This window comes from Lineus longissimus, chromosome 10, assembly GCF_910592395.1.
Source record: "Lineus longissimus chromosome 10, tnLinLong1.2, whole genome shotgun sequence".
Classification (NCBI taxonomy): Eukaryota; Metazoa; Nemertea; class Pilidiophora; order Heteronemertea; family Lineidae; genus Lineus; species Lineus longissimus.
In genome coordinates this window covers 10037966-10065363 of record NC_088317.1, presented here as the reverse complement: position 1 = coordinate 10065363, position 27398 = coordinate 10037966, and the positions used below count along the sequence as shown (strand labels likewise).

The 27398-nt window shown below is 40.5% G+C and overlaps 2 protein-coding genes across 2 annotated transcripts; one reads left to right on the top strand and one right to left on the bottom strand.

Annotated features, from left to right (window-relative positions):
- Positions 1 to 71: 71 nt before the first annotated feature.
- On the bottom strand, positions 72 to 25760 carry LOC135495164 (uncharacterized). The gene is made up of 5 exons (XM_064783621.1): positions 25168 to 25760; positions 23323 to 23457; positions 22345 to 22456; positions 13316 to 13546; positions 72 to 12241 (listed from the first exon to the last, which is right to left on the bottom strand). The coding sequence occupies exons 1-5, from the start codon at positions 25722 to 25724 to the stop codon at positions 12017 to 12019; spliced, it is 1260 nt and encodes a 419-aa protein (XP_064639691.1). The 5' UTR covers positions 25725 to 25760; the 3' UTR covers positions 72 to 12016.
- Positions 2268 to 7610, top strand: LOC135494303 (uncharacterized). Its single transcript, XM_064782216.1, has one exon. It carries the CDS (start codon positions 2268 to 2270, stop codon positions 7608 to 7610), a length of 5343 nt encoding a protein of 1780 aa, XP_064638286.1.
- Positions 25761 to 27398: the final 1638 nt, after the last annotated feature.

The following is a 27398-nucleotide window of genomic DNA, read 5'->3' as shown; positions in this document are numbered from 1 at the left end:
AACAGTCAATTAACCTTAGCTTAAGAGATCACTGCTCCGGAGCAAAAACAAATTAATTACGAAAACAAATATTTGAATCAGTACCATAATTTATTTCTTACAGTTGAATACTAGTATTTAACAGCCAAATGACACTTTCTGAACACAACAGAATATTAGCTTGGTCTCTCCTCAAGAATTAACACGGGTATACTTTAATATACTCAAGTCCATTCAGCAATTAGCATTATCGGTAGATGGCCCATTGCGTACCAGGCAGCTAAACATTTTGGCATATAATTCAGTTTCCTTGTAAAAAAGCACATAAAATGTACATACATACTTAATAATGCAATCAAAAACTAAAAGTGACCTACATGTAGAACGCAATTCAGTTGCATTGTATTCAAAATATGAACGTCAGTGTTCTTAAAATGAACTGTAGTGTGTTATATGATGATTTGAATCAAGGGATTGCGAACTGAAAATTAACTTGATCGACCAGCCATGGTATTGGGAGAGGGCAATCCCATGATTCCATTGCGAAATGGCACAGTCCTTTCGCCTAAACAACTTCGTGTTAACATTGTGCTATAAACCCATAAATATTTGCAGTCATTTTAGTTCAAGAAATTGCATTAGCACTTCGACAATCCTGTACCAATAGGCCTAATTTCAATCATTTCCTTTTTTGCTGCCACTTACTTTTTGATTTTGTGAATGTAACTTTTATGCATGCAAGTAAAAATAAACAAAATACACAAAACATATTAATGATGTCCTAAACTGTGAAAAAGTACGAGATCGATACACAAAATGTTTTCAACAACAACAACGTCAAATCACCTGGTAGCATAAGACAATAAAATCTTATGTTTGATGTGCATTTTAGTAATATCAATGTCTAAAAAAATTAAAATGTACCAGCTTGTGTGAATTATCAACACCTATTCAAACATGTATGATCACTCACAAGCTAATACACCAAATTCAATGCAGTTGTCAGCATAATGTGAATATTTCATTCGCAAATCACTTAACAGTGTACAACGTGGGTCAAAACTTATACAAAATAGGCCAAAGTCAGCCTCGTTCTGGATTGACCTAGTTTGTGTACTATCTAGTGCATTCCAGTTTCAATGCACTATGATCTCAGATAGTGCTTTGATAGCTGGGGTCATTATTTGAAATGACTCTGACACAGCCCAAATCTTTTTTTACCTCAAAAAACATGCTTAATATTGTTAGATACATACCACACTACAATCCTAATGCAACATGTATTCCATTTAAGCACTTTTGAGAGCATAAAATGCATTTCATTGTGAGTACTGTCCAACACACACCCCACCCCCAACTTCTAATTGGGATAGAAAAAGTTTCTATGTCTAAAACAAGAGACCATTGATGGGAGACCTTTGATTGACATCTTGGCTGTGGAATTCAACCACTTTTCTCAATGAATATGCACACCCCTTGATGTATGTGGCTTATGAATGGCTGGAGTCCACCCAGCACAGCCCCCTCTGTCGTGTCCTGTTTGCATATAGGCCGAAGACAGTTTATTGTGTAGCTCCGGCAGAGTCGGAATTGGTACATTCATGTAAAAACGCTTACGCCATTTTCTTTCGTGTAAAACATAACTTATTTGTCCCCTAATCTTTATAATGTTCATATAAAATGCTACTGTAAAGTACCGTCTACTCAGTAGGGACTTCGATACAGATGTAAGTCTGAGGCATTTGGAGAATGTCTTTTAAACTTAAATACTTCTATAGTTTGCTTGTATTAGGCGTCTTTAGTAAGCTCGGCATGGGCCGCTGTCTTTTCTTCCCGCCACGTGGGTCACGTGGTTGTCCGAATCGCTTAAATTGAGTTTATTCCTCTCTATAACATCTTTAAACAAACCCATTTGAGGTACAAGCGTTATATGTAACAAGTAAAATACTTTGATAGGATCTGTGCTGGCGATTGAGCTGTTTATGAAGGTTTAGACCAATAATTTAGTTACGGTTGATGTTCGCAGGTGGCAGCACCGTGTGGTGCGATTGTCTTCAAGGTTGTGACTTTGTCTTTGTCTTTAGTTTTATAAAAAATGTACAACTCTCTGTGTATGTCCTTGAACCATTGTTGAAACGTGGTTGTTTATTTGTCATTACAGTTTAACCATCATCATCAGAGATATCGTATAAAGAACATGAGATGCGTACAAATCGGTCTTTGTCTTTCTTGAGTGCGTCGACGGAAGATGTCGTGTGACCACGACATAAGTTAAAATCTTATTCGTCATGGCCACGGGAGGTGATCTGCCTGGTGGCAATGGGAGCTACCTAGACTTGCTAGCTGAAGCTGCTACGAAACGTCGTGTCGAAGCTGAACTGGAAAGCACGAGGCGCGAGATAAGGACAATTGAACGAAAAATTCGTTTGGAACGTGACATTAGTTTGTTAGGAGCCCCGGACAGTGACACTGAAGGGAGAGAATTGCCCTCAAGAATAGTGCCTGCTGTCAACAATGACAGTGGTCGTCAAGAAACCGTTCCTAAGGTGTTGTTAGAAAACAATAACAATGTACATGAAGTAGTTAATCAGTTTGTTGACTCCTTTCACCAAATCATTGCTGAACTGAAGGCTGATCAGGAAGCCTTGAATAAAAAATGTGACACTGCCAGTAAAGATAGGTCAAATGTCGAGGTGACTAAGCCAGGCTATGCTGGAGATACCAGCATGGAGCAGTTCGTCAGTACCATGGACAAATTTGCCTTGAAGGCCACTTTGCCTGCGCTAGACATTGTGAAATTCAATGGTGATTCCAGTCAGTACCACAAATTTAAAACGCGTTTTGACCAGATGATCGGGTCGCAAAGCCTTAGTGAGGCCCACAAGATGGCTCACCTCATGCAGTTCGTTGAGGGGCGAGCAAAACGCGCCATAGTTGGATTCGATGGTGTCACGGGGGGCTTGGTTAAGGCGCTAGCTGTCCTAGAACGGCGCTTTGGCCAGCCTCACGCCGTTAGAGAAGCTTGCATTAGTTCCCTTATTCACACACCTACAATTTCAATCAATGACACGCAGGCCCTGTGTGATTTTGCTGACAAGGCTAGGACAGTTTATGAAACTCTAGTAACTTTGCAAGCCACTGGCGAAATGAATAGTGCCAACCTGGCAATCATGGCTCGAAAGCTACCGATCCCTCTCCAAGTTAAATGGCGAAACAAGGCCCAGCAGTTGAGGAAAAGAAATTCCCCTCCTTCACTTGAAAGACTAGTGATGTTTATCGAAGAAGAAGCTGATGCGGCTAGTGACCCCATATTTGGAAAAATCGGAGACTCGCATAAAACCAAGGCCAAGACTGACGTCGTCTTCAGTAAACGTGGCAGTGACAACATCAAACCCGGAAAGACATCAACCTTCACCACCCAAGTGGAGGATGACCATGCAAGCCACAAGCACAACGCCAAGACTAAACCAAAGTGCTACGATTGCAGTGAAAATCACAAGATAGCTGATTGTCCTCAGTTTAAAAGAAAAACGCTGAAGGAAAGGGATAGTTTCGTTCGAACGAACAGGCTATGTTTTAATTGCCTTGCCAAACATTATCTTGCGGACTGTCAAGTAAAGCGACAATGTACTATTTGTCCTGGGAAACACTCCACACTGTTACATAAATTTAAATACAATGGTGACCAAGCAGGTGCGCCAGCCTCATCAAACCAACCAGATGTCGCAAATTCGTATGCGGTAGGGTCATCCAGACCAAGGGTAGCCCTACAGGTTGTCCCAATAAGGGTTTTGGGTCCAGGTGCTTCAGTAACAACTTATGCTCTATTGGACTCGGGGAGTGAAGAAACTTTCATCAGGAAGTCACTCAGTGATAGGCTGAAGCTCCGAGTTGGTAGTCAAGAGACCATGGCCATATCAACAATGGCGGGTGAATCGTCTCTCATTGTGAATAGGGTTAGCCTTGAGGTGGAGGCTGTAAGGTCACCATCGAAGAAAGTTGGCATCCAAGGAGTTGTGGTGCCCACTCTGGATATAAACACTGCACGCCCAAACGTGAGTAAGTGGCCTCACTTGGAGGACATTGAAATGCCAGAAGTGGACATTGAAGACGTTACCATGCTCATAGGTGCAAACGTCCCTGAGGTTCAGGTTCACTTGGAAAGTCGACTGGGGAAAGCTGGTGAACCTTTCGCTGTACGAACATTACTTGGCTGGTCTGTATTTGGACCAATCAGTCCGGCCGGGAGTGATAGTAAACAGAAGGTAAATGCGCACTTCATGAAGTATGGTGAAACTCGGCCAGAGTCGCACCTACATCAGTTCTTGGAGTTGGATAGTTTAGGTGTCGTGGAGAAGAAAGGGATGTCTGCTGAAGACCGCCGTGCTTTGAAAAGACTCGAGGACACAACTAGAAAAACGGACAACCGGTATGAAGTCGGCATGCTATGGAAAGCTGAGAACACATGGCTGCCAGACAACAGAGCATTGGCTGAATCTCGTTTAGAGTCGCTGAGAAGGAAGTTAGTTAAGAACCCAGAGCTTCATGAAAAATACACTGCGTTCATGACGAAACTGTTTAGCCAGGGATATGCTGTGCAACTGAGCGAAGAAGAAAAACTAAAGGGTAATTCTAAAACATGGTATTTGCCGCACCACTCCGTAACACATCCTCGCAAACCTGAAAAGGTAAGGGTTGTGTTTGATGCAGCCGCAAAGTTCAAGGGTGTTTCTCTAAATGACCAGCTGCTAAATGGCCCTGATTTGACTAACAGCCTGCTCGGTATACTTTTGAGATTTCGTGAACAGCCAGTCGCTATTGTAGGAGACATTGAAGGTTTCTTCCTCAGAGTTGGAGTACCAGATGATGACAACGAAGCGCTCCGATTCCTGTGGTGGGAAAACGGAGACCTGACTGGCCCGGTCGTTGAGTGTAAAATGGTACGACACATTTTCGGCGCTAAGGATTCTCCATGCTGCTGCAACTACGCACTTAAACAAACCGCGGAGAAGAGTGTAGGATTCAGTGAACAAGCAGTAAATGCTATTAAGAGGTCCTTTTACGTAGACGACCATGTAGACAGCGTCGATACTGCAGAAACTGGCATTGGTCAGATCCAGGAGGTAACAGAACTATTGAGAGACAATGGCGGGTTCAGAGTGACCGGATGGATTAGCAATGACCGAGAGGTTTTGAACACTGTTCCTGAGAGTGAGCGAGCAAAGTCCCTACTAAACCTAGACTTAGACAAGTTACCCGTCTCAAGAGCCCTAGGTGTTGAGTGGGATGTTGAGGAGGATGTCCTCAAATTTAGCGTCGTCAAGCCTAGTCAACCCGACACCAAGAGAGGCGTCCTGTCAGCGCTAAGTTCGCCTTTTGACCCAATTGGACTCATATGCCCAGTCATATTGGAGGCCAAGAATATCATGCAGCGTTTGTGGAAGATACAGAAGGATTGGGACGATCCACTGCCAGCAGATGAGCTAAGAAACTGGGAAGACTGGAAAAATGAGTTGTCTTCATTGACTGGCGTGAAAATACCACGGTGTTACTTGGTTTGTCAGCAGGAGGTGAAGGACATTTCACTGCACAACTTTTCGGATGCCTCCTCCATAGGGTATGGAATGTGCGCTTACCTTAGGTTTGAATATCCCAACGGGGATGTCAGTTGTTCACTCGTCATTGGTAGGTCAAGATGTGCACCTGTGAAAACCACGTCCATCCCTAGACTGGAATTACAAGCCACAACGTTAGCCACGCGAATCTCTAGTTCTATCCAGGAGGAGCTGAGATTGAAAATAGCCAGAGTAACGTTTTGGACTGACTCAATGACTGTACTGCAGTACATTCAAAACGAAACGAAGAGATTTCATGTGTATGTGGCGAACAGAGTCGCGGAAATTAGAGACGTTACAACACCAGGACAATGGAGACACTGTCCTGGCAGCTTAAATCCAGCAGACGATGCTTCACGTGGAGTGAAACCAAGTGCCATGGCAGATCTGAAGCGTTGGTGGCAAGGACCAGAGTTCCTCCTGAAGTCAGAGGAATATTGGCCTGAAAGTGATGTTGGCCCCCTGCCAGACACGGACGTCGCAGTGAAACGTGAGAAAACTGTGTTGGTCACAACCGAACTGGACGTGAAGGAATGTGGTCTACACAAGCTAATACTCGAGGCCAAGTCATGGTCAAGTTTGACAACGAAGGCAGCTTTTGTAATGAGCATGGGAAAAACCGGTCCTGTTCCAGAATTTGTGACTGCTGAAGAGGAAGAGAAAGCCTCAAGGTGGATAATCGAGACAATCCAAGCTGAAAGTTTTGCCCAAGAAATTCATCAGCTGAGAAATGGTAAGGAAGTGAAAGGAGAGACTATGAAAGGTTTGAAACCCATACTTGTGGATAACATTCTAAGAGTCGGCGGGCGATTAGAGAAAGCGCCAACGTTGTCTGAGGATGAAAAACACCCTATAATCCTGCCCAAAGAACACTATGTCAGCAAGTTAGTCATGCGCCAGGCCCATGGCGACTTGGCTCACGCTGGCCGAGAACAGTCTCTAGCTGAAACCCGGAAGAAGTTTTGGGTCTTAGGAGGCCGCCGTCTGGCCAAGAAGATTGTCCGTGAATGCATCGATTGTCGTCGCCAAAATGCTAGGCCAATGGAACAAGTGATGGCTGCCTTACCTGCATGCAGACTTACACCCTACAAGCCCAGTTTCAGCTTCACTGGTGTGGATCTGTTTGGCCCCCTAGAGGTGAAATGGGGCCGCGGGACTGCTAAACGCTGGGGTTGTTTGTTTACTTGTCTTGCAACCCGTGCTGTCTATCTCGAAAAGGTGCAGTCTCTCAGCACAGATGATTTCATTCTCACCCTTCGACAGTTCATAAGCAGACGAGGACCCCCAGAAGTGATCAGGTGTGATAACGGTTCGAATTTCACGGGAGCCGAAAGGGAGTTGCGAGAGGCCATTGAGACTTGGAATCAAAGGACAATCACTGATAACATGCAGCAACGTGGAATCAAGTTTATATTCCAACCCCCAACTGCCGCTCACATGTCTGGGGTTTGGGAGCGTTTGGTGAAGACTTCAAAACATCACTTGAAAGCACTGTCGGGTGATCGCCTGCTCACGGAAAACGGTTTACGTACATTGTTGGCTGAAGCCGAAGCCATTATGAATGGCCGTCCTCTTTGCTCTGTGTCGGACGAACCCAAGGACCTCGAAGTACTGACGCCAAACCACTTCCTTCTGCATAGAAAAGTGTCAGGACTACCGCCTGGCATATTTGTAAAAGAGGATCATCTCCTCCGACGGGAATGGAGGAAGGTGCAATATCTTCTTGATCTTTTTTGGAAAAGATGGCTTAAGGAGTACCTGCCAGGTTTGCAGCGCAGAGAGAAGTGGCAGACAGAAAAGCGAAATGTACGAGTTGGGGATCTAGTCATGTTGGCAGAGGACAATATCAGACGAAGCCAGTGGACCCTGGGTCGTATTACCGAAGTATACCCAGGAACGGATGATGTTGTAAGATCAGCGACAGTGAAAACTGCATCAGCAGAGTATCATCGCCCCATTGCCAAGCTCTGCTTGCTTGAAGCCGTCGAAGACAAACCAGACGTTTGTGTCCGTTAGACTATCAGAATTCATACTAGTATATTGGAGCACTGTTCTTTATCTTGGGAAAAAGCTTCTTAAGTGAAATATTGAGACCAAGTGAAATAGTGACCATGTTGACCACAAGTAGCGCTCTTGTGTCAATTAGCCTTGCTTTATCTCTGAGTGTTATTTGAATTTGATTTGGATGTTTACCTTGGGAAATAATGTCTCCTGGGAACATACTTTGTGGGTTGTATCAGAGATTAATATTGGCTTAATTGTTATGAAAGGGCTAGCTGTGTAATTTGTGAAAGTTTTCTGAGCAAGTACTATTTTTGAGTGGAATTCTTGGATTCAAGGATGATAAGTTCTATGGATCAAGTGGATTCAAATTCGGATGTGTTCACCATGTGTTATTGCAGTATTAGTTGTCAGGCTCGCTCCTTTCTATAGTTTCATGCTGTTGTAAGATTTCGGCCGGATCTTACAATGGTTCTGCTCTGTTTTTGAACCAGGTTCTCATTCAGAACAGTTTTTTAGCCTTTTTCACTGTTATTTAATGCAGTGGGCGTTGGGGAGCCAGACAGCTGATACATGGCAATTATTGTGCAAGTTATGTTTGTGTTTCTATGTTCATTGGAGTGGATTTGAAATCCATTATGTCGCTTTCCTTGGATGACACTGTTTCTATGTGGTTCTAGACTGGATAGGGTTTATCCCTGCAGCTTAAGGACTAGTGTTCTCAGTTGATGAGAAGTCAGGACTTTATTACCGGTATTACTGTGAACAGTGTACGGAAATTTAAAGGATCTATAGTTATATTCGCCAGACATTTCTTGGTCTATAGTTGAATGATTTCAACCAATTTTGGAGTTATCAAGGACACTCCGTGTTATGTAACAAGCGTCTTAATGGTGAGTCGCTTGTTGGGGCCGCTATGTCGTGTCCTGTTTGCATATAGGCCGAAGACAGTTTATTGTGTAGCTCCGGCAGAGTCGGAATTGGTACATTTATGTAAAAACGCTTACGCCATTTTCTTTCGTGTAAAACATAACTTATTTGTCCCCTAATCTTTATAATGTTCATATAAAATGCTACTGTAAAGTACCGTCTACTCAGTAGGGACTTCGATACAGATGTAAGTCTGAGGCATTTGGAGAATGTCTTTTAAACTTAAATACTTCTATAGTTTGCTTGTATTAGGCGTCTTTAGTAAGCTCGGCATGGGCCACTGTCTTTTCTTCCCGCCACGTGGGTCACGTGGTTGTCCGAATCGCTTAAATTGAGTTTATTCCTCTCTATAACATCTTTAAACAAACCCATTTGAGGTACAAGCGTTATATGTAACAAGTAAAATACTTTGATAGGATCTGTGCTGGCGATTGAGCTGTTTATGAAGGTTTAGACCAATAATTTAGTTACGGTTGATGTTCGCAGGTGGCAGCACTGTGTGGTGCGATTGTCTTCAAGGTTGTGACTTTGTCTTTGTCTTTAGTTTTATAAAAAATGTACAACTCTCTGTGTATGTCCTTGAACCATTGTTGAAACGTGGTTGTTTATTTGTCATTACAGTTTAACCATCATCATCAGAGATATCGTATAAAGAACATGAGATGCGTACAAATCGGTCTTTGTCTTTCTTGAGTGCGTCGACGGAAGATGTCGTGTGACCACGACACCCTCCCCCTCAACTAAACTGTCAATAACATTCTTGGTGGTCAACTTGTGTATGGTATCATGATACAGCCTGGTACAGGGACCTTTCTGCTTGATTAATTACACACATTTGGGTTAATTTGTTTATACACTTGTCTGCTATAATCTCTCAAACTCAGCAGGCTGCTTGTTTGCAAGGCGGCATATTCCTTTGATCTTGTAATAGGGATAGATTTTGTTTCTGATACTTCAAGTACAGAAGGTCAATTCCATGGTGTTGACCATGTCTTACTGTAGTGAATGAGTACAATTTACACCCTTTCTGGTCATCAACGAAGTGGCTATCACATTTTTGATGTTGCTTGTCCAGCTCATTATCAGCCGCTCATTAGCATATTGACCACAGTAACCATGATGAAACACGTGGTGGTGAAGATCAAGTGCTTCCTGCCTTGTCAATTTTGTTACATCTTTCCTGGTTCCAGTTCTTCTGAACAGGTTAAACTTATTTTGTTGTTCCTTTGGTGGATTATATTCTTACTTCTTTTGGATTATCAATGTTTCACCTTTGTAGGCCTATATTCATTCAGTGACCCTTACTTTGATTTATATTTTTCGACCAAAAAAGGAATATGGAATGAAATAATTGTTTGGATATTTGGATATTCTTGATTCAATGGATTAGGGATGTTGAGAGGGTGATTTTATTTATTGCACTGCAATAGTGAATTCAATGCACATTTCAGATGGACAAACTCCACTTTCCATGCATGGCACTATTATTGTTTACATTCCTAATATAGGTAAACTAGGACATATTATGCATGAATCTATGTCAGTGGGCAGCCAAGTTTATGCTAACCAGGTATACTAAACCGAGGCTATAATCTGCCAGCAACTGGGTCACTTTGGATATCAGTTACACTTTGGCTACCCAGAGCACTCACTGTAATTTGTTTGGTACTTTTTTCAGTTTCTTTTTAAAATTTCTATACATACATGTAGATAAAGTAGATAAGGTCTGACTTGTATCATGAGCTGGTCATACAAAAAAGCTGGAGTTTGCACATTCTCATACCATACTGCATTCTGGGGACTGGCTTTAAATTGAACGAATCTAAAAATCCATAATCATTCTCCATCTCAGTGCCACTATCAGTGAGACATACTGAACAGGGCCATAAAGCCGGGCAAACTCCTTTAACATGATCATCCATCTTTGGTTAAAAAGACTTGTGTACCTTTGCTAGAGTCATGGGTTTATTTCAAGTCAAGTTATGATAGAAAGTGATCAGTGAATGTCTTTGTAACAACAGTTGCACATTTAGACATGGTTTCTTGAATCATCTTCTGAATTCTACAAACATTTTTTGTCAAAGTAAACTTAGGCAGCTCATCAACTTAACTGTATCCTCTTTTCTCTGGCCACTTTCTGAAGCTTTTGATGTTAGCATCATTCTGGTTCAAAACCCAAAAAAATCTGCCATTAGATAGACACAATCTTTATGCTAATTTGTGAACAAAAAGTATCAAAACTGAGAAAACAAATGCTAAAATAATCTTAAGGCATTTTCATTAAAAAGGGAAGATACATGTATTGTATGGGAAAAATGTTGGGTCTCTTTTTAAACCATTTTCAAACAGAAACAAAAAAGTGGCCATATTTTTAATACCCAGTACCATGTTCTAGAAATGACAACTAGCTCATCGTCAGCGTCCAAAAAGGTGTACCAAGCACATAATGAAATACAGACTAAACTTGAAAGAGACATTACATACAGTTAACACAGACACCAGGGAGTGAGTGAAAGATAAAATGATCATAGGAATGAAGCAAAAAGGCATGGCAATATACATACATATGCAGTAGATATACCCTGTCACCAAAAAAGCGATACTACAATGCAAGTTAAACGTTAAAAGAGAAAAATAGTTTCCTCTATAAGTATTGATGCAATTATAGGCATCCTTGATTGTAATTATTTTGTGTCATTCTGTATTAACAAAAAAAACCACACCAGAAAATGTGACCTGTTCTGGAAAAATGAATGGTCCAGGGACCTTGTGCTCACCTCGCGTAATAAATGTCAATGCAGTATGTTCAACAGTCTAGGGAGTATAATATTCAAGATGGCAGTGGCCATATTTGTCACCGGATTACATTGAAAACTGGGGATACTGTTACGAGTACATAGATACATTAAATTTGGTTGCAATGCCATCATTAATTTCAGAGTAGCGAACTTTTCGTCAGACTCCCATCGAAAAAAATCGAAAAGATTTTGTACTGTTGTGCCACGTTTTCACCAAAACGTTTTCCTTATAGTTTGTGTTTGTACAAATTCATGTCCCAATAATTTGGCTCAAAGACCCCCCTTCTGAAATAGGTTTTGGTATCCTAATTGCTCCTCTCCCACATGATTATTGATTGCAACAAAGACTGTAATGCTGGTTCTCCAAGAAATACATGTAGAGTAAGTGTGGCTTGAAATACACCTTCCACTATGTTAGTTCATTCAGACTCATTCATTACATCAAACATAATTGATTAGTAAAAATACCAAATTCAGAGACAAATTTATAACAGAGTAAATTTTCAGTTCATTATAAGAAGAGGTTTAGATCATAACAAGACTAACATGTTCATAGTAAGTAAAGAAAAATTTAAAAGCGAGATTGCCATCTGGCAGCCGTATTGGGTTCTGGATCAGACTCAAAATCGATACAGCACTGTTCCCACCTTTGCACTTTATAGAGAAAACTAAAACAAGCATCGAAATTTTTATTCATAGCTTATCCTGTGGGTAAAGGAGATGCATCAAATACCTATTGTCGGCTAATTTGACCAAAGTTAACAAGATTTTGATAAGGTGATGACGATCTTCCTTGATGAACATGTCATAGGATCGTGTGTGGTATATCATTGCCTTTTCATCTTTAAGCTCTTTGTAAACAGGCTCCTGCAGTTGCTTGAAATGGTCCTCATCTATTTCCAAACCTGTCAAACAGACCTGAAGCACAAAAGTATAATTTTACTGCTCACTGTTTCACATTTTACACTTGGTCCAGGACCATGTGCTCACCTCGGATAATGATGATAATGCATGTCATTTGCCCTGAATTTACATGTCACATGGAAATTCGTTGAAATCTGGGATAATCACAGAGGCAATTCCATCAATAGTTTCACTTATCAGAGTTAGTAAGACTTGGTTTAACTTTCAAGATGGCCCCCTGGCAGCCGTATTGGTTATCGCATGAAAATCAGAGACGATGACATGCGTCCATGTAGAAATAAAGAGATACATGAATTTTGGTTGCAAATGCAATACGATAACCAGTTTCAGAGTATAGGACGAACAAGCCAAATTTTAGGGTAGAATAGAGGGTTGCTACACGCATCTTCTACTAGCTCAAATTGAAACAAAACATGCCACAGCTATTGGCGACTTGATGAATTTTGACCTTTGTTAATGTTACTGACCTTGAAAAGTAGGTCTAATCGAAAACCCGGATCCACTGTATACTACAGCTACCAAGTTTCAAATGTGCATGCATAATAAGCACTACAGCATTGAATCAGTAACTGCATTTCTATTTTCCTGATCCACTATTTTAATACGAACAGCGTACCCTTCAGTTCAAAGATGTGAATTCTTGTGAGTTAAGGCCCGTCTCCATCATAGTGTTTCTGCTCGTCGTTCGACGTTGCGTTAAAAGTTAAGACGCGGCAGCGACAGCGTCTTTTAAGACGTATATTGTCTGCACCATTTCACCGACAATAAGGTTGTCAGTGAAATGTGCAGACAATTTATGTTACAGCACGGTTTTTATAAGTCGCTTCCGGGAGTGCCGCGTCAAAACGTTTTTAAAATGCAACGTCGAACGACGAGAAAAATGCTCTGATGGAGATGGGCCTTTAGATAGAGTATTCGACCAAAGATAGTGGTGAATTCCAGAGCCACATACATGTAAGAAAATCAATCAGCCTGGATAACATCCAGTCCAGAAGTGCCAGTTTAATAAGAACTGTTACTGATCTTGAAATAATAAGCTGAGTCAGAAAAGTTCTGTTCTGTACTTACATTTGTTCCTTGTATAGTTAATCCCAGGACATGCCTTTTTTTCTCATGTATGGGGAGGATTGATTCCGATACTTCAAGTAGGAGCTCAGCTGCATGCTGCCCACGCAGTTTATCACTCAAGAAAGAATCCTCCTCCTCATCATCATCATCACTATCATCACTGATGTCCTCATCAATTAAGCGCCGACGCTTCTCTGGAGGGCCACCTGCTATTTTTGGCATTTTTTTAACCTAATCAAAAAATGATAATAAAATGCTTAGAGTCAGGAATGAAATTTTGGATATATTAGCGCAAGAGGCAATATAAGGGCACTTTCACACAATAGGTTGCCTTCAAAAATTTGAAGTTCGATGTGATATATTTGCAAACAGGTGTCAGTGAGATTAGTTTTGATGGTTTCAAGTTGTAACCCATGGTAGGGGGAGTCTACAAGCCAAATATGAACATTATAGGAGTGTCGGTTGCAACGCTAGACATCTTTTTAACACATTTTTGGCCACATTTGAGTGTTTCATCCTTATTTTCTACTTGTTTAACATGATGTTTTTGAATGAAGACTTTCAAATTATACATTTCATTTGACAATTCTGGAGAAGGACACAGGTAAACTTAGTACAGTCCAAATGTTGTCAAAATCGGTCCATTCGTTCTGGAGTTATGGTGGCAAAACCAAACCATGTCACTTTCTGTTAAAACGTTTTGAGCAATGTCCTCTCCAGAACATCACAGAAAATGAAAAGGCTACATTCAGTTGCTTTCAGAAATGGAATGTCCACAGTAACCTACTAGTCATGCCTCCCTCTCTAGCTGGATGACTGAAAGCGAGGCCCATGGAATGAGGTCCCGCAAATTCTGTTAAAAAACTGTCCTCTCCAGAACAAGAAATATTTCATTCAGTGCATGAAAGCCAGCAGTGACATGCATTTTCCCTTCAAGTATTCGGTCAAACTAACTAACAACAAGAGGCCCAAGGGCCTGGCGCTCAGCTGAGTTAATATCATTAATATCTTCCCGGTGTTTAGTTCATTATGCATGAAAATGGCATGCTCCATGGTATTTGATATCCTTTTGCGTTCACTACGGTACCAATGTTTTTGGTTGACATAATTATGCCACTGTTCATTCCTCAATCCTGACCATAATTCGGGTGAAATCATCGTATGAAAATATTTACCGAAACATGAAGTTTATGCCATGAATGAGGATACTCATTGTCATAGCCTCGTTTACAAGTACGAAGTATTTTCCCGCGAATATTCAAAACTGCTTGGCTCCTTGCCAGTTAAATAACATGTGACTATACACAAAATAGAAAACTTTGATGGAAATTGTAAATCATTTTTTATCTATCAGGGGAAACAAGCTGATGATGATCAAATAAATCATTCATGAGAAATCGTTTTGTTGCTGAAGCTTGCATGACGAAGTTAATGCTAAACCTTTTCTTGTGCTCTACTGCGCCACCGTAGTTTTCTATTTAGACTAGCGATGACGTCATTTCTGGTGATTCCCTACGTTGTCCAATGAGCGCTTTTTAAAATGTGCCATTTGGTATTGTACAGTATGCAATGTATTTTTTCAGCGCTGCCAGTTGCCGAACAGAATGCCGTAGCTCCCTCAATTTCCAATCAATTTTTATGGGAGTGACATTATTGTATTGCTTAGAATGTCTACTTTTTACTCATGAAAGAATCGTAGAACTAAAACATAATAGGCGAACAGAATCATGCCGATTCACTGCACATACTGTGGGAATTCTCCACTTCAAAATACATCGGCGATGTCATCGCGAACAGAGCATGCACTTCCGATATCGTTTTCACAGAAATGTGGCCAAATTTTCAAGAACTAATTTCTGAATTTAGTCCCTAAAGACCTTATGACTACCACTGAAACGATCTAGTGATAATATCGCCCACTAGACTACTTTTTAAGCAGAAAATTGGGTACTTGAGTGTCATTGAGCTCCAAGATTATTGCACATGGCGTAAACAACATGCCGCCATTTTGTCTCCGCTTCGGTATTTCGTACGCCGCTTATAATGCACCTTCTCAATTAAAACCAACATAATAAGGCCTTACATCGTTGATTGAATAGGAACACCACACAAAACACAATAAAGTGGGGGTACAATCGATTACGAAGCTGAAGTGAACAGTGATTTATTCCTGGAGCTACTGCTTTTGTTGTGTAGCTGCCATGTTTTGAGAACTGGCAAATAGGAGACTTCATTGATGGCTGACGTCATCGGGCGGGAATTTGAATCGGCAGAAATAATTAAAAGGCAGGTAGCGCCCTCTCCTGCTAAAATTTTGAACTTTTTCTCAATAAAATAGATTTTCAAGAATTTTATCTTAATATTAGAGCATATTTCGACTAATTCTGCTGCTCCTAGGCCGATATAGGCCAGTTTCCTTCATGCACTCTCGCTCGCAGGAAGTAGGTCGAATGGCGACAAATTTTGTTTTGAAAGTAGAGTTTGACCAGAAGTATCCAGAAATGCAAAATTGAAGTATCTAGGTCTTACGGTTACAAAATGTGCACCATGGGTTTAACGGACGGATGGATGGATGGATGGATGGATGGACAGACGGACGCCACTGAACAACTTATTTGACAAGCTCGGCTGACTTAGTCAGCTGAGCTAAAAACAGAAAACATTTCAACCTGCTTTGACTGTGAATGACAATGGGATAAAATGTTATTTAACAAAATGTCCTCTCCAGAACATCTATTTAACATGATGATGACTGACAATAAAATGCTGCTACTGACATTCATATTAGATCCAATATGAGATACTGGTACAACATCATGCAGAAAAGTGCAATTCGCTCCACCTCAGTCACTAAAAAAGGTCAAATAACTGTAAATCACCACGGTGCCAAGTGGGTGCCACTCAACTGAAATCTAGACCCTTTTTTAGGGGAAACCAATCGCTGGATAATCCTCAGGAAAGTCAGAAACCATGAATGGCATGATCATTTGTCAGGAACCTTCAATTAGAGAAACGTGCGTCACCATCTCATGGATGATTTCACAGTTGTGGTGATCTGTGCACATTGATATTGTTGTTAAAGAAAATGTCCTCTCCTGGACAGAAGGCTGAGGCTTACTTTGCTGTATCAAATATATTTGTTCTCATCTCTGTTCGACTTGACTGAATGGCAAAAGGTGTTCTAACCAAAAATGTATCATCTGCTACTGTGAATCACTATATCAGTGTCTTAACAAGTTGACATGTGCGGGGCTACTCATATAAGTATTGCCCATGATAAAAATATATGAAGGCTGGAATGACCTTGAAGTGTAGAAAATCAATCTATGATGATGTCCATCTTCTTCAATGGTTTATTCCCATTACTTGAAGCAGTTCTGCCTTAGATATGAGCCTGTACTGCGCTTGTTATTCAGTCCACCTTCGCGTTAAAAGTTGTGTCCTCTCCAGAACATTACTCATTTTCTTACATAATCAGCTGTCAATTTAAAATAACTGAATTCATGCTATGTTAGACCCTCTTGCCATGTTTGCTTTTGGTCAGGAAGACCATTTTGTGATTTATTTTCGTTACGGTTTCCTGTTAAAATAATCCTTGTTGTTATCATGAATTTTGTGAAATAGCTGAAGGCGAGCATTTGCCAATATTAAATCTCAGAATTTAGGGATTTGTAGTAAAAGGAGGAGCAATGCTACAAAAATGACAATGTAAGAGAAAAATTAGCATTCATAACAAACCAGAAGTGTTATAATTTGAAGGTTGATTTCATGTTAAACTATTTTGTCATCTCCAGAACATATGTTTTGAATTTGTATATCAACTTTAAACCTTTGTACAACCAAAACTGCCCGGAGTATGAACCTGAGATTTTCTGGAGACCATTCTTTCTATCCAATCAACATTCTCAATGAATTTCACTATGCCAGGTACAACAATTTACTTTCTATTCAAGATGAAGGCCGGTCATTGGGAGAAAGTGGTTCGTTTTCAGCCCTAAAATCAATTTTTTGTGAAAAATATAATTTTCAAGATGGATTTTTTGTTTCATTTACTAGTGTTACAACATTTCTAGTTGAAATAGGGCAAATTCTAGATGATACAGGTTGAATTTTGCATTGCTGTCACTTTTGTCAGTATTCCCCTAAAAAAAAGCATTGTTTTCCTTTGGAGTAGTATATTTTTGTAATCGTTGGGGTTGTAGCCTTCTCCTTGTAAGTTAAGTTTCCCCTATATTTCTACTGTTAAGCAATAAAAAAAGTTTTCCATCATATCCAACTTTATTTTTCACTCATTTGAAACATTCAAGGCAACCTTTTGTGTGAAAGTGCCCATAAAAAGCAGCCAGGGGAATTGTGCTCACCAGATTGATCTTGGACAAATAATAATTAAAAATTCACTAGATTTAAAACAGAAATTTATAGCAGAATGAACAGATTATTGCAATTTGAGCCTTGTGACCAGTTTGAATATGGCTTCAAAAGGTACATGTAGGTCACTGTCTTGAGCCCAGAAAGTACGAGTTCAATTTGCATTGAATTGGGATGTTTTTGTATTAATGTATGTCAGTCATTCATGTCACGTCATGTTGTCATTTCAGACATTCACATACCAAGTTTCAACTTCATGTATCTAGCATCAATGGTGAATGGTGAGCAAACGTGCCACCATTGTGGAATGGGAGATGAATGAATGATCCAGGAACCATGTGCTCACCTCAGCTAAAATGTTAGTGCATGTCATTTGCAGTGGATGTGGATTGACATCTGATCAACAGTTTAGCCAGGGAGTAACAGGGTTTCGTTGAATTTTCAAGATGGCGGCCTTGCTGCCATATTTGTCATAGATTACATTGAATGTTTGGGATAATGTAAAGAGTACATATGTAATTACTTAATGATATTTGGTTGCAATCCAATTATCACTTACAAAGTACAATGTAATTAGGATTTTGATTGATTTTAGAGATGGCCGCCTGGCAGCCATATTATATTATAGTTTTGTCCAAGTTGTTAAGAAATCTTGAAAATCGCTCTGAGTCTGATTTCCAAGATATCTGAACAATCTCAAATGAATTCTCCCAGAAAGTCCCAGCATGTTCTTCCATTCCAAACTTTGCTCCGACTTCATCTGCACCAGAAATGTTGACTTTGCACCAACATACATTTTCCTGTGCTAAATGCAATGAAATGCACTGCCAGCAGTCTTGAGTCATGAACAATGTATGATATGACCCTCTGTGTACAACGTGATTAGGTCCTGGGTCTCAAAGCCTGTACATTTTTTTTGTGTACAAAAAATTTCCTATGCTGCAACATTTTGCCAAATTTGAGAGTGGTTGTGGTCAATTAAAAACACTTTGGAATGGAAGAACATGCTGGGACTTTCTGTGAGGATTCATTTGAGGTAGGTTTTGTCCAAATTGTTCAGATATCTTGGAAATCAGAGCGATTTTCAAGATTTCTTAACAACTTGGTCATTGGACAAAACTTTATTAGACTGAAAATTTGGGCTAAGGTAAAGAGTACATACATTATGTACATTACATAGACACATTTACATAACCACATGGGTTTAAATCCAATCATCGTTTTGCGAGTCATAGGACTTTGTTCAATTTTCAATATGGCCACCTGGCGGCCATATTCAATCAATCAATTTTGAGCACGCCAAATTTTAGGGGTAAAGTAGAGGGTCACTAGATACATGTCCACACAAGTTTAGAAATGTGCCACCTTACCGTGATTTAATGAATTTTGACCTAATGTGACCTTGAACAAGAGGCCCAAGGGCCTGGCGCTCAGCTGAGTTAATATCATTAACATCTTCCCGGTGTTCAGTTCATTATGCATGAAAATGGCATGCTCCATGGTATTTGATATCCTTCTGCGTTCACTGCGGTACCAATGTTTTTGGTTGACATAATTATGCCACTGTTCATTCCTCAATCCTGACCATAATTCGGGTGAAATCATCGTATGAAAATATTTACCGAAACATGAAGTTTATGCCATGAATGAGGATACTCATTGTCATAGCCTCGTTTACAAGTACGAAGTATTTTCCCGCGAATATTCAAAACTGCTTGGCTCCTTGCCAGTTAAATAACATGTGACTATACACAAAATAGAAAACTTTGAAATTGTAAATCATTTTTTATCTATCAGGGGAAACAAGCTGATGATGATCAAATAAATCATTCATGAGAAATCGTTTTGTTGCTGAAGCTTGCATGACGAAGTTAATGCTAAACCTTTTCTTGTGCTCTACTGCGCCACCGTAGTTTTCTATTTAGACCAGCGATGACGTCATTTCTGGTGATTCCCTACGTTGTCCAATGAGTGCTTTTTAAAATGTGCCATTTGGTATTATACAGTATGCAATGTATTTTTTCAGCGCTGCCAGTTGCCGAACAGAATGCCGTAGCTCCCTCAATTTCCAATCAATTTTTATGGGAGTGACATTATTGTATTGCTTAGAATGTCTACTTTTTACTCATGAAAGAATCGTAGAACTAAAACTTAATAGGCGAACAGAATCATGCCGATTCACTGCACATACTGTGGGAATTCTCCACTTCAAAATACATCGGCGATGTCATCGCGAACAGAGCATGCACAAGTTTTCCGATATCGTTTTCACAGAAATGTGGCCAAATTTTCAAGAACTAATTTCTGAAAGTAGTCCCTAAAGACCTTATGACTACCACTGAAACGAACTAGTGATAATATCGCCTACCAGACTACTTTTTAGGCAGAAAATTGGGTACTTGAGTGTCATTGAGCTCCAAGATTATAGCACATAGCGTAAACAACATGCCGCCATTTTGTCTCCGCTTCGGTATTTCGTAGGCCGCTTATAATGCACCTTCTCAATTAAAACCAACATAATAAGGCCTTACATCGTTGATTGAATAGGAACACCACACAAAACACAATAAAGTGGGGGTACAATCGATTACGAAGCTGAAGTGAACAGTGATTTATTCCTGGAGCTACTGCTTTTGTTGTGCAGCTGCCATGTTTTGAGAACTGGCAAATAGGAGACTTCATTGATGGCTGACGTCATCGGGCGGGAATTTGAATCGGCAGAAATAATTAAAAGGCAGGTAGCGCCCTCTCCTGTTAAAATTTTTGAACTTTTTCTCAATAAAATAGATTTTCAAGAATTTTATCTTAATATTAGATCATATTTCGACTAATTCTGCTGCTCCTAGGCCGATATAGGCCAGTTTCCTTCATGCACTCTCGCTCGCAGGAAGTAGGTCGAATGGCGACAAATTTTGTTTTGAAAGTAGAGTTTGACCAGAAGTATCCAGAAATGCAAAATTGAAGTCTCTAGGTCTTACGGTTACAAAATGTGCACCATGGGTTTAACGGATGGACGGATGGATGGATGGATGGATGGACAGACGGACGCCACTGAACAACTTATTTGACAAGCTCGGCTGACTTAGTCAGCTGAGCTAAAAATATCTAGGAGGAAGAGTGACAAAAGAATTCCCTCAATGAAGTTCTCTGCTTATTTCTTTGGTGACATATTTTTCTAAAAGTAAGACGCTTTTCCAATTTTAGATTGTAGAAAAACGTGTTCTTCGATATTTTTAGAAATAGGAAGCGCAAGCCATGGCACAAAAACCCATTCAAGCACTGTCAGTGCATCCCGAGTTCAAAAGTTTATGTTACCCCTCAATTAAGACACAACGTCATTTCCCAAGTGTACAATGGTTGTAGTAGAGGGGGAAATCGATTGATACATGATGACCTCATCATGCATCGACATGGCTCCAGACAAGGCTCCGCATGAAGATGGTTGCAGCGTGAAGGGCTAAACTCCGGTCCTGTCTGAGCCAGCAACTAAAAGAAGTGAGGTTTGCTAGTACATGTAACCTCACTTTTCTGAATCTGAGGTTGTTTTTCATCACAAACCTCACCTTTTCATGGTAAGATTTTGCGAAAATCGCAGATAAATAAACTGATTTTTTGAAAGAAGATGAATTCTTTGCTGGGGTAGCACTAGCAGTAATGGGCCATTTCAAATCGGCATGCCTTAGAAATGATTTTTTTGGGCTGTACCTCAAGAAGGCTGAGGTTCACAAAACTGACAACCTCACTTTTTCAAGGTTGAAAGAAACCTCAATTTATTGAGGTACAACTAGGCACACAACCCCACAAAAACAAGGTTCCAACAATAGAAACCTCAGAAAATCAAGGTTAAAAATAAAATGTACAATTGAGTACCAGGTACCTCATTTTTCAGGGCATGAGAATCCTTGATGATACGAGGTTGCAGCACACCTCATCCATGTCATATTTTTGAGTTGGTCTGGACTGGCCTTGGAGAAGAATGATGATTCAATCAAATCTTACAGACAAATTTTCCCATTTTACAGGCAATGTCTTGGTGGAAACTATCACGTGCACAGTAGAATTTAGAATAGTGACTGGGAAGTCGACACCATGGTAAACTAAAAATGCCCTCAATTAAGAGGAGGTAGTAAGTCTTGCCCAGATGGCAACACATCATAGACTGAAAAAATTATTTATATTATGTGTCATGTCCTTTGTCTTAGAATTCGTTGATATTGGGAAAAAATGGCAATTGTTCTGGGTTTTTTTTATACACCCTGTAGTACAAACCTACTGCAGACAGAAATGGCTAGCTGAATAGAGTAGCCAAAGTAGAACAGCTACTGACTACTGCAGCTGCGGGTTTAGATCAATGGATTCGTCACTAGCAAATGCGACGCTCAAAGCGAAACTGATTGGCTGCCAAAGAATGACCTGATTGGTCAGCTAGGGTTGTGACGTAAAACTATTTTAGATACCGAAGGTGTTTTCCAATAGCAGTAAGCATTAAAAATGCGTGGTGCGTGTATTCCCACACTATTTGGAGCTCACACATGCGCTCGATGTATGGCGGAGTCGGAGCTGAGCACATCGAAGATATTTAAATGGGCTATTGGCGTTGGCGGTGATCAAGAGGTAACAGGCATGACAGGAAAGAAGTTGAAATTGAGAATTACTAGTACCTCAGCTATTGTCGCCACTAAAACATCTTGATCCTTGCATTTAACATAGCGAAGATCTGGTGTCGAGGTCACTTTTTTCCCAAATATATCCATTTGCTGCATATCTCCAGGACTACAAAGAATTCAAATAGAATTACTTTTTAAAAACAACAGCCAGAACTTCATATGATACAAATACAGACAATGATGAACGTTGACATCTTCCGTTAAAAAGGTAAAATCAAGCTCACTCATTCTCCATAATGCCTCACGTGCGTCGTATGCTATATCCTCCCCACGCTCTGCAACAACCAATGGATTTAGCTGTCCAAGGGTTGAGGCAAAATCGTAGCGTCCAATCAGAAACTTAGTTTTGAAAGTCGGTTACAAATGGTTACAAATAGAAACGTGCCATTTATTTGTAATCTGATTAGCCGAACTCGGGTCACGCGGCACCAGAAGCATGTGATGCAAGACTAGCGAGACGCTTTTTGCTCCAAGCGGATTACTCCAATCTGATTTAATTGGTTGTTCAATTAACTCCCGGTAAGAATGATACATTTGGCACACGACCAGTAGAACGTGTCATACTTGCTGGTTGTGTGAAGGTTAGAAAAGGGCAGGCCCGATGATAACCTGAAGTCAGTGAAGATGAGCTAACTGTGCGCATCATTATTACTATGTACATGTATGCTCAGTGGTAGCGTAAGATTATCGTTTAGAACATACCCGTATGTAACAACTTTCATCAGTGACTGAATTCTTTTCTGGCAATTGGCAGGCTGTGGAGCCTGTGAGTGACACACAATGTCACTCAGACTTATTTTAAAAAATATTTTTGTAGATTGTTCCAAATTGGAAATAATTTAGGAACACTTTATTTTTTAACCCCCAAAACGATCGGTAAATTAAGGGTGTTAGTAATGGAGATGGAGATATTCACATTAAATTTGGTTACAATCCGAAAAAAGGGCCGGAAGGCCAAAACAAGTAACTTACCAGAAGGTTATGATAAAGATACTAGCAAATTCTGCAAATAGTGTTTGGTAATTTATTTCCGATGGTTTCTTGCCCTTGAGGAAGCGCAGCAGCATGGATTCAAATCGTTGCAAAAATATAAGTGTACCTGGATTTCTGAAAAAAAGAAGGATTTTTATCACCTTTCAGTGTTTCACCATCCACAATATTTTTAATGAAACGGTCAACAAGGATTGGAAAAAAAGTCCTGAGGCCATAGAGATTTGCCACTGACAGTCTAAAACAGGAATTACTGTACAAACAACAGCGACAGTACAGAACGATACACCACAATGCACTGGACTGGAATGGGTATTCCTGAATATAGCTGACATCAAAATGGCAACATCGGAAAGATGTTCTTTTGTTTTTAATACCGGTCCCCACAATGCATGCAATTGCAATGTAATGAAGTACATATAAGATTTGTAAGATACACGTGTACCATGGCATGCATGGAATGGACATGATGGACATGAACCTACATGTAACCCTGCTGACATTTATCTCTTTTTTTCAAACTCCGTTTTTAAAATACCAAGTTAGTCAAATTCAAAGTTTGATATCTCAATGTCGACAGTGGACTGCGACAGTGCGTGCTACATGTACTCAGAATGTACTAGATCGCATGCATGAGCAATGATGCACTTTTGGTTTGAAATTCATAAAATTCTGTCATGTCTGTGTGCGGCATATAATTTTTGTTGGTTGCTAAGCTATTTCCTGAACTACGTATGCTAATTTTTAGAGCTTCAGACTGCCGGAGCCTTCAGGAAGTTCCGGAAGGCTCAAAACGTGACGGCAAGCCAATCACCAATGAAACGGCACCCATGACGTGGTATTGTTCAAGCCAAAATCAAGGGATTAAAGCTGGCGACAGCGGGTCGCGGTGATTTAGACGGTACCTTTGACATGTTTGAAGTACCACCTGATGTGTCTCCTTTATAAATCATAAGACCTCGTTGCCCCTAATAATGAAATTCCTAATGATTTTTCATTTCGCTCGATGACTTTTTCGCCCCCAGTCGTCGTGTCGTTCTGATGCTGCGCCTGGGATAGCAATTTGCATTTCTTGAGTTCAAAGAACATGATTCATGAAGATGCACTTCAGAGGGCGTTCAGAAGTTTCAAAAATGATATTACATGTACGATAATATTACATGTACATCATAAATTCACCTCTTGGCCCGTGATTGTTTTTTTTTCCTGACGCAAAACCACGTCCCAGGAGGCGAAATTACCCAACCAGAGGCAAACCTACTGCATGCTATTTGGGGCGAAATGACTGGGGGCGAAAAAGTTATGGAGCGAAACGACCAGATACCATTCGGACACTAGGCGGTATGAATTTCATTCTGCTGGCCTTGCCTTGGCCCGGTCATCCTAAACTGCGTCCACCAGCGTCCACCTGCGTCCACCAGGTTTAAAGTCAGATATAAAGTCATCAAAATTAAATTTAGTAATCATAAACGAAATAAATACACCATAAATCGTATTTCTTGAAAACTTCATGACATTGGGGTGTAAGATAAGGAGTTACTATCTAAAATCACAAGCCTCCTTTAGTGTTATGAAGCCCTGTCATTGCCTCCAAGTTGAATCCAAGATGGCCGCCGACAGGGTGGTGGACGCTGGTACATTTTAGGCAATAACTTGCTCATTTTACACACAAATGTCACGAAATCTCCTTGAAACACGAAAAATGTCCTGCTCATTTCATTTATTGCCATTAGATTTTATTTTGATAACTCTAAACTTGATTTTAAACCTGGTGGACGCTGGTGGACGCATTTTAGGATGACCCCCTTGGCCTGTGGAAAAACTTACAAACGAGTGTTTACGAAGAGTTTACAGGCATTGAAATCTGTCGAAGGCGATGGTTGAGCCATCATCATCTGTGTTGCACATATCCTCGAAGTTTCAGGAAGAGTAAGCCGGCTGATATTTTCTTTCAGTTTATCACAAACATCACGAACCAGCATCAGATCAGCTTCTTTCGCGCATTCAGAACGTGTCATAATCAAGTTTACTTCCTTAATTTCAGCTGGCGAGCAACGAAAAACGTTATCCATGTATTTTGAGTAGAGGGAGACCAACTTGTCCAGGTTTTCCCAACCGGCAATGCCACATCCATCATCAACATGCTGAACACGGGCTTTTTCGAATATTTCATCGTATCCATACATTTCTCTACACCAGAAAATTCCCAGATCCTCGGCATTCATAGCACGCCATGCCGAGGCTCTTCGTGGTATTGGCCTTATGGGCTCTCCTTTAACACGATGTTCACTGCCTTGGCTACTCTCTCCTGATTCTTCAGCGGGCTCATCATGCCCTTTTTGCTCAGAATAGGACAAAATATCGGGGGTGATACTAGACGCCATAATAAAGTAGGCCTATTGCATTTGAAATCTTGTTGCTGCGAGCGTTTACTAATCAGGGTGATCAATGAGGTGACGTCAGTTACGGAAATTACCGATCGTAGCCGAACGCATCCAACTGGTAGATCGACATAGAGTTCACGATGTTCATGCGTCGCCGGTGTCCAGACAGCCCAGACAGGGGTGTGGATGGCTTCTAAATCCCCACCCCCTTGCAGTCACGCACACATGACTGTTCATCTGGTCATCTGTTTGCGCATGCGCGGGGTTCGGACGCACTTTTAAAATCGATCAAGTTTCTGCGAACTAAAACATTAAAAAACCTATGAAAAACCTAAATCTGGATTCATCAAACCATCAGATCTCCAAGTCAACGATGTGAATTATTTGCTGCAGAATTTGAAAAGAAATCGGTCCAGTATTTTTCACAGTTTGCATGGATCAAGTGTCTAACAGCTCTTTCGAGGATTGTATTTTCGCGGTTCGCCATTTTGTTCTTGGTCATGTTTGTATACACTAGAAACGGTGCGGTACGTGCATAGGATTTCATTGCACGATCTTTGACATGTAAAGTTCCAAATAGGATAGGGTGCTTATGTTCAATACCACATTGGCAGATCAGTAAATAGAGATAGGCCAATCAATCTAGCTCATTTTAGGCCTTGACCCACCACAAATTGCAAAAGAAACGATTCCACCTGTATTCATTCAGGAATGACCCCCTAAACACCATACTAAAAATCTCAATGAATCGAAATAGGGGAAGGGGATCAAATATGCTAATTTATGCTAATTAGTAGGCCTAACCAAATATAGGGAAACAATGACTTTTGTCCAAAATCATCCAAATTAGTCCATCAAGGTGTCTAATCATATGTTTTCGGTATCAAGGAAATCAATGAAACCATTCTTGACGAGAAAAAATATGTTGCATCGTGGGTAATATGTTAATTAGTCACCAATTTTTGCCGATTTTCTAAGAAATCTTGATATTAGTAATTTTCGTCAAAGATTCTCCTGTTGTGACCACTTATGAGTCTAACCCAATGGGCTTAGAGGCAATGAAACCTAATAAATATGGTTTTAAAACAATAAAAGGCATTGCATCATGTGAAATATGCTAATTACCCACCGCAAGTACTGATTGAATTGGACACTTTTCTAGTCATTTAGTCATTGTCATCTTCATTGTCAATGTCACTGTCATTCATTACAATAAGTTCAATGTTTGTGCAACTGGTACCCTCACAGTGGCTACAGGCAGAAGAACATAGAAGGCCATGCCTCAGACATGTGCATCTAAGTGTGCTGCACCCAGTTTTACACTCGCATCTGAACATCTCAAGCAATTTGCTTTATGCTGCCGGCAGGTCTGTCGTATTTGGCAACAACTGTCCCCCGACTTCTTTCCAGCCCCACTCGGATGGCTCAAGGTCCGACACATCTCCTTTCCACTCTTGAATTTGGAAGAACACTCTCAAGCTATGATATGTAGCAGCAGCTGATGTAGAGGGCAAATTCTTTGCCTCTACTGCTTTCGAACCCTTTTTCACCTTATCACAATATCGTTTAATAACGCAAACTGTTCAGATCATCTTTTTCTGCTCCGTTAAAAACGCCTACTAAGGCTTCCTCCCCTTCCTTGGTGATATCCTCCTTGGGAGTGTCATTATCGCC

Excerpts from the sequence above, each read along its gene's own strand:
- LOC135494303 (XM_064782216.1), top strand. The coding sequence starts at position 2,268 with ATGGCCACGGGAGGTGATCTGCCTGGTGGCAATGGGAGCTACCTAGAC.
- LOC135495164 (XM_064783621.1), bottom strand. The coding sequence starts at position 25,724 with ATGGCGTCTAGTATCACCCCCGATATTTTGTCCTATTCTGAGCAAAAA. Across the intron at positions 13,547-22,344 it reads TAGTGGCGACAATAGCTGAG|GTTAAAAAAATGCCAAAAAT; the intron begins GTACTAGTAATT and ends TTTTTTGATTAG. Across the intron at positions 12,242-13,315 it reads TAACTATACAAGGAACAAAT|GTCTGTTTGACAGGTTTGGA; the intron begins GTAAGTACAGAA and ends TTTGTGCTTCAG.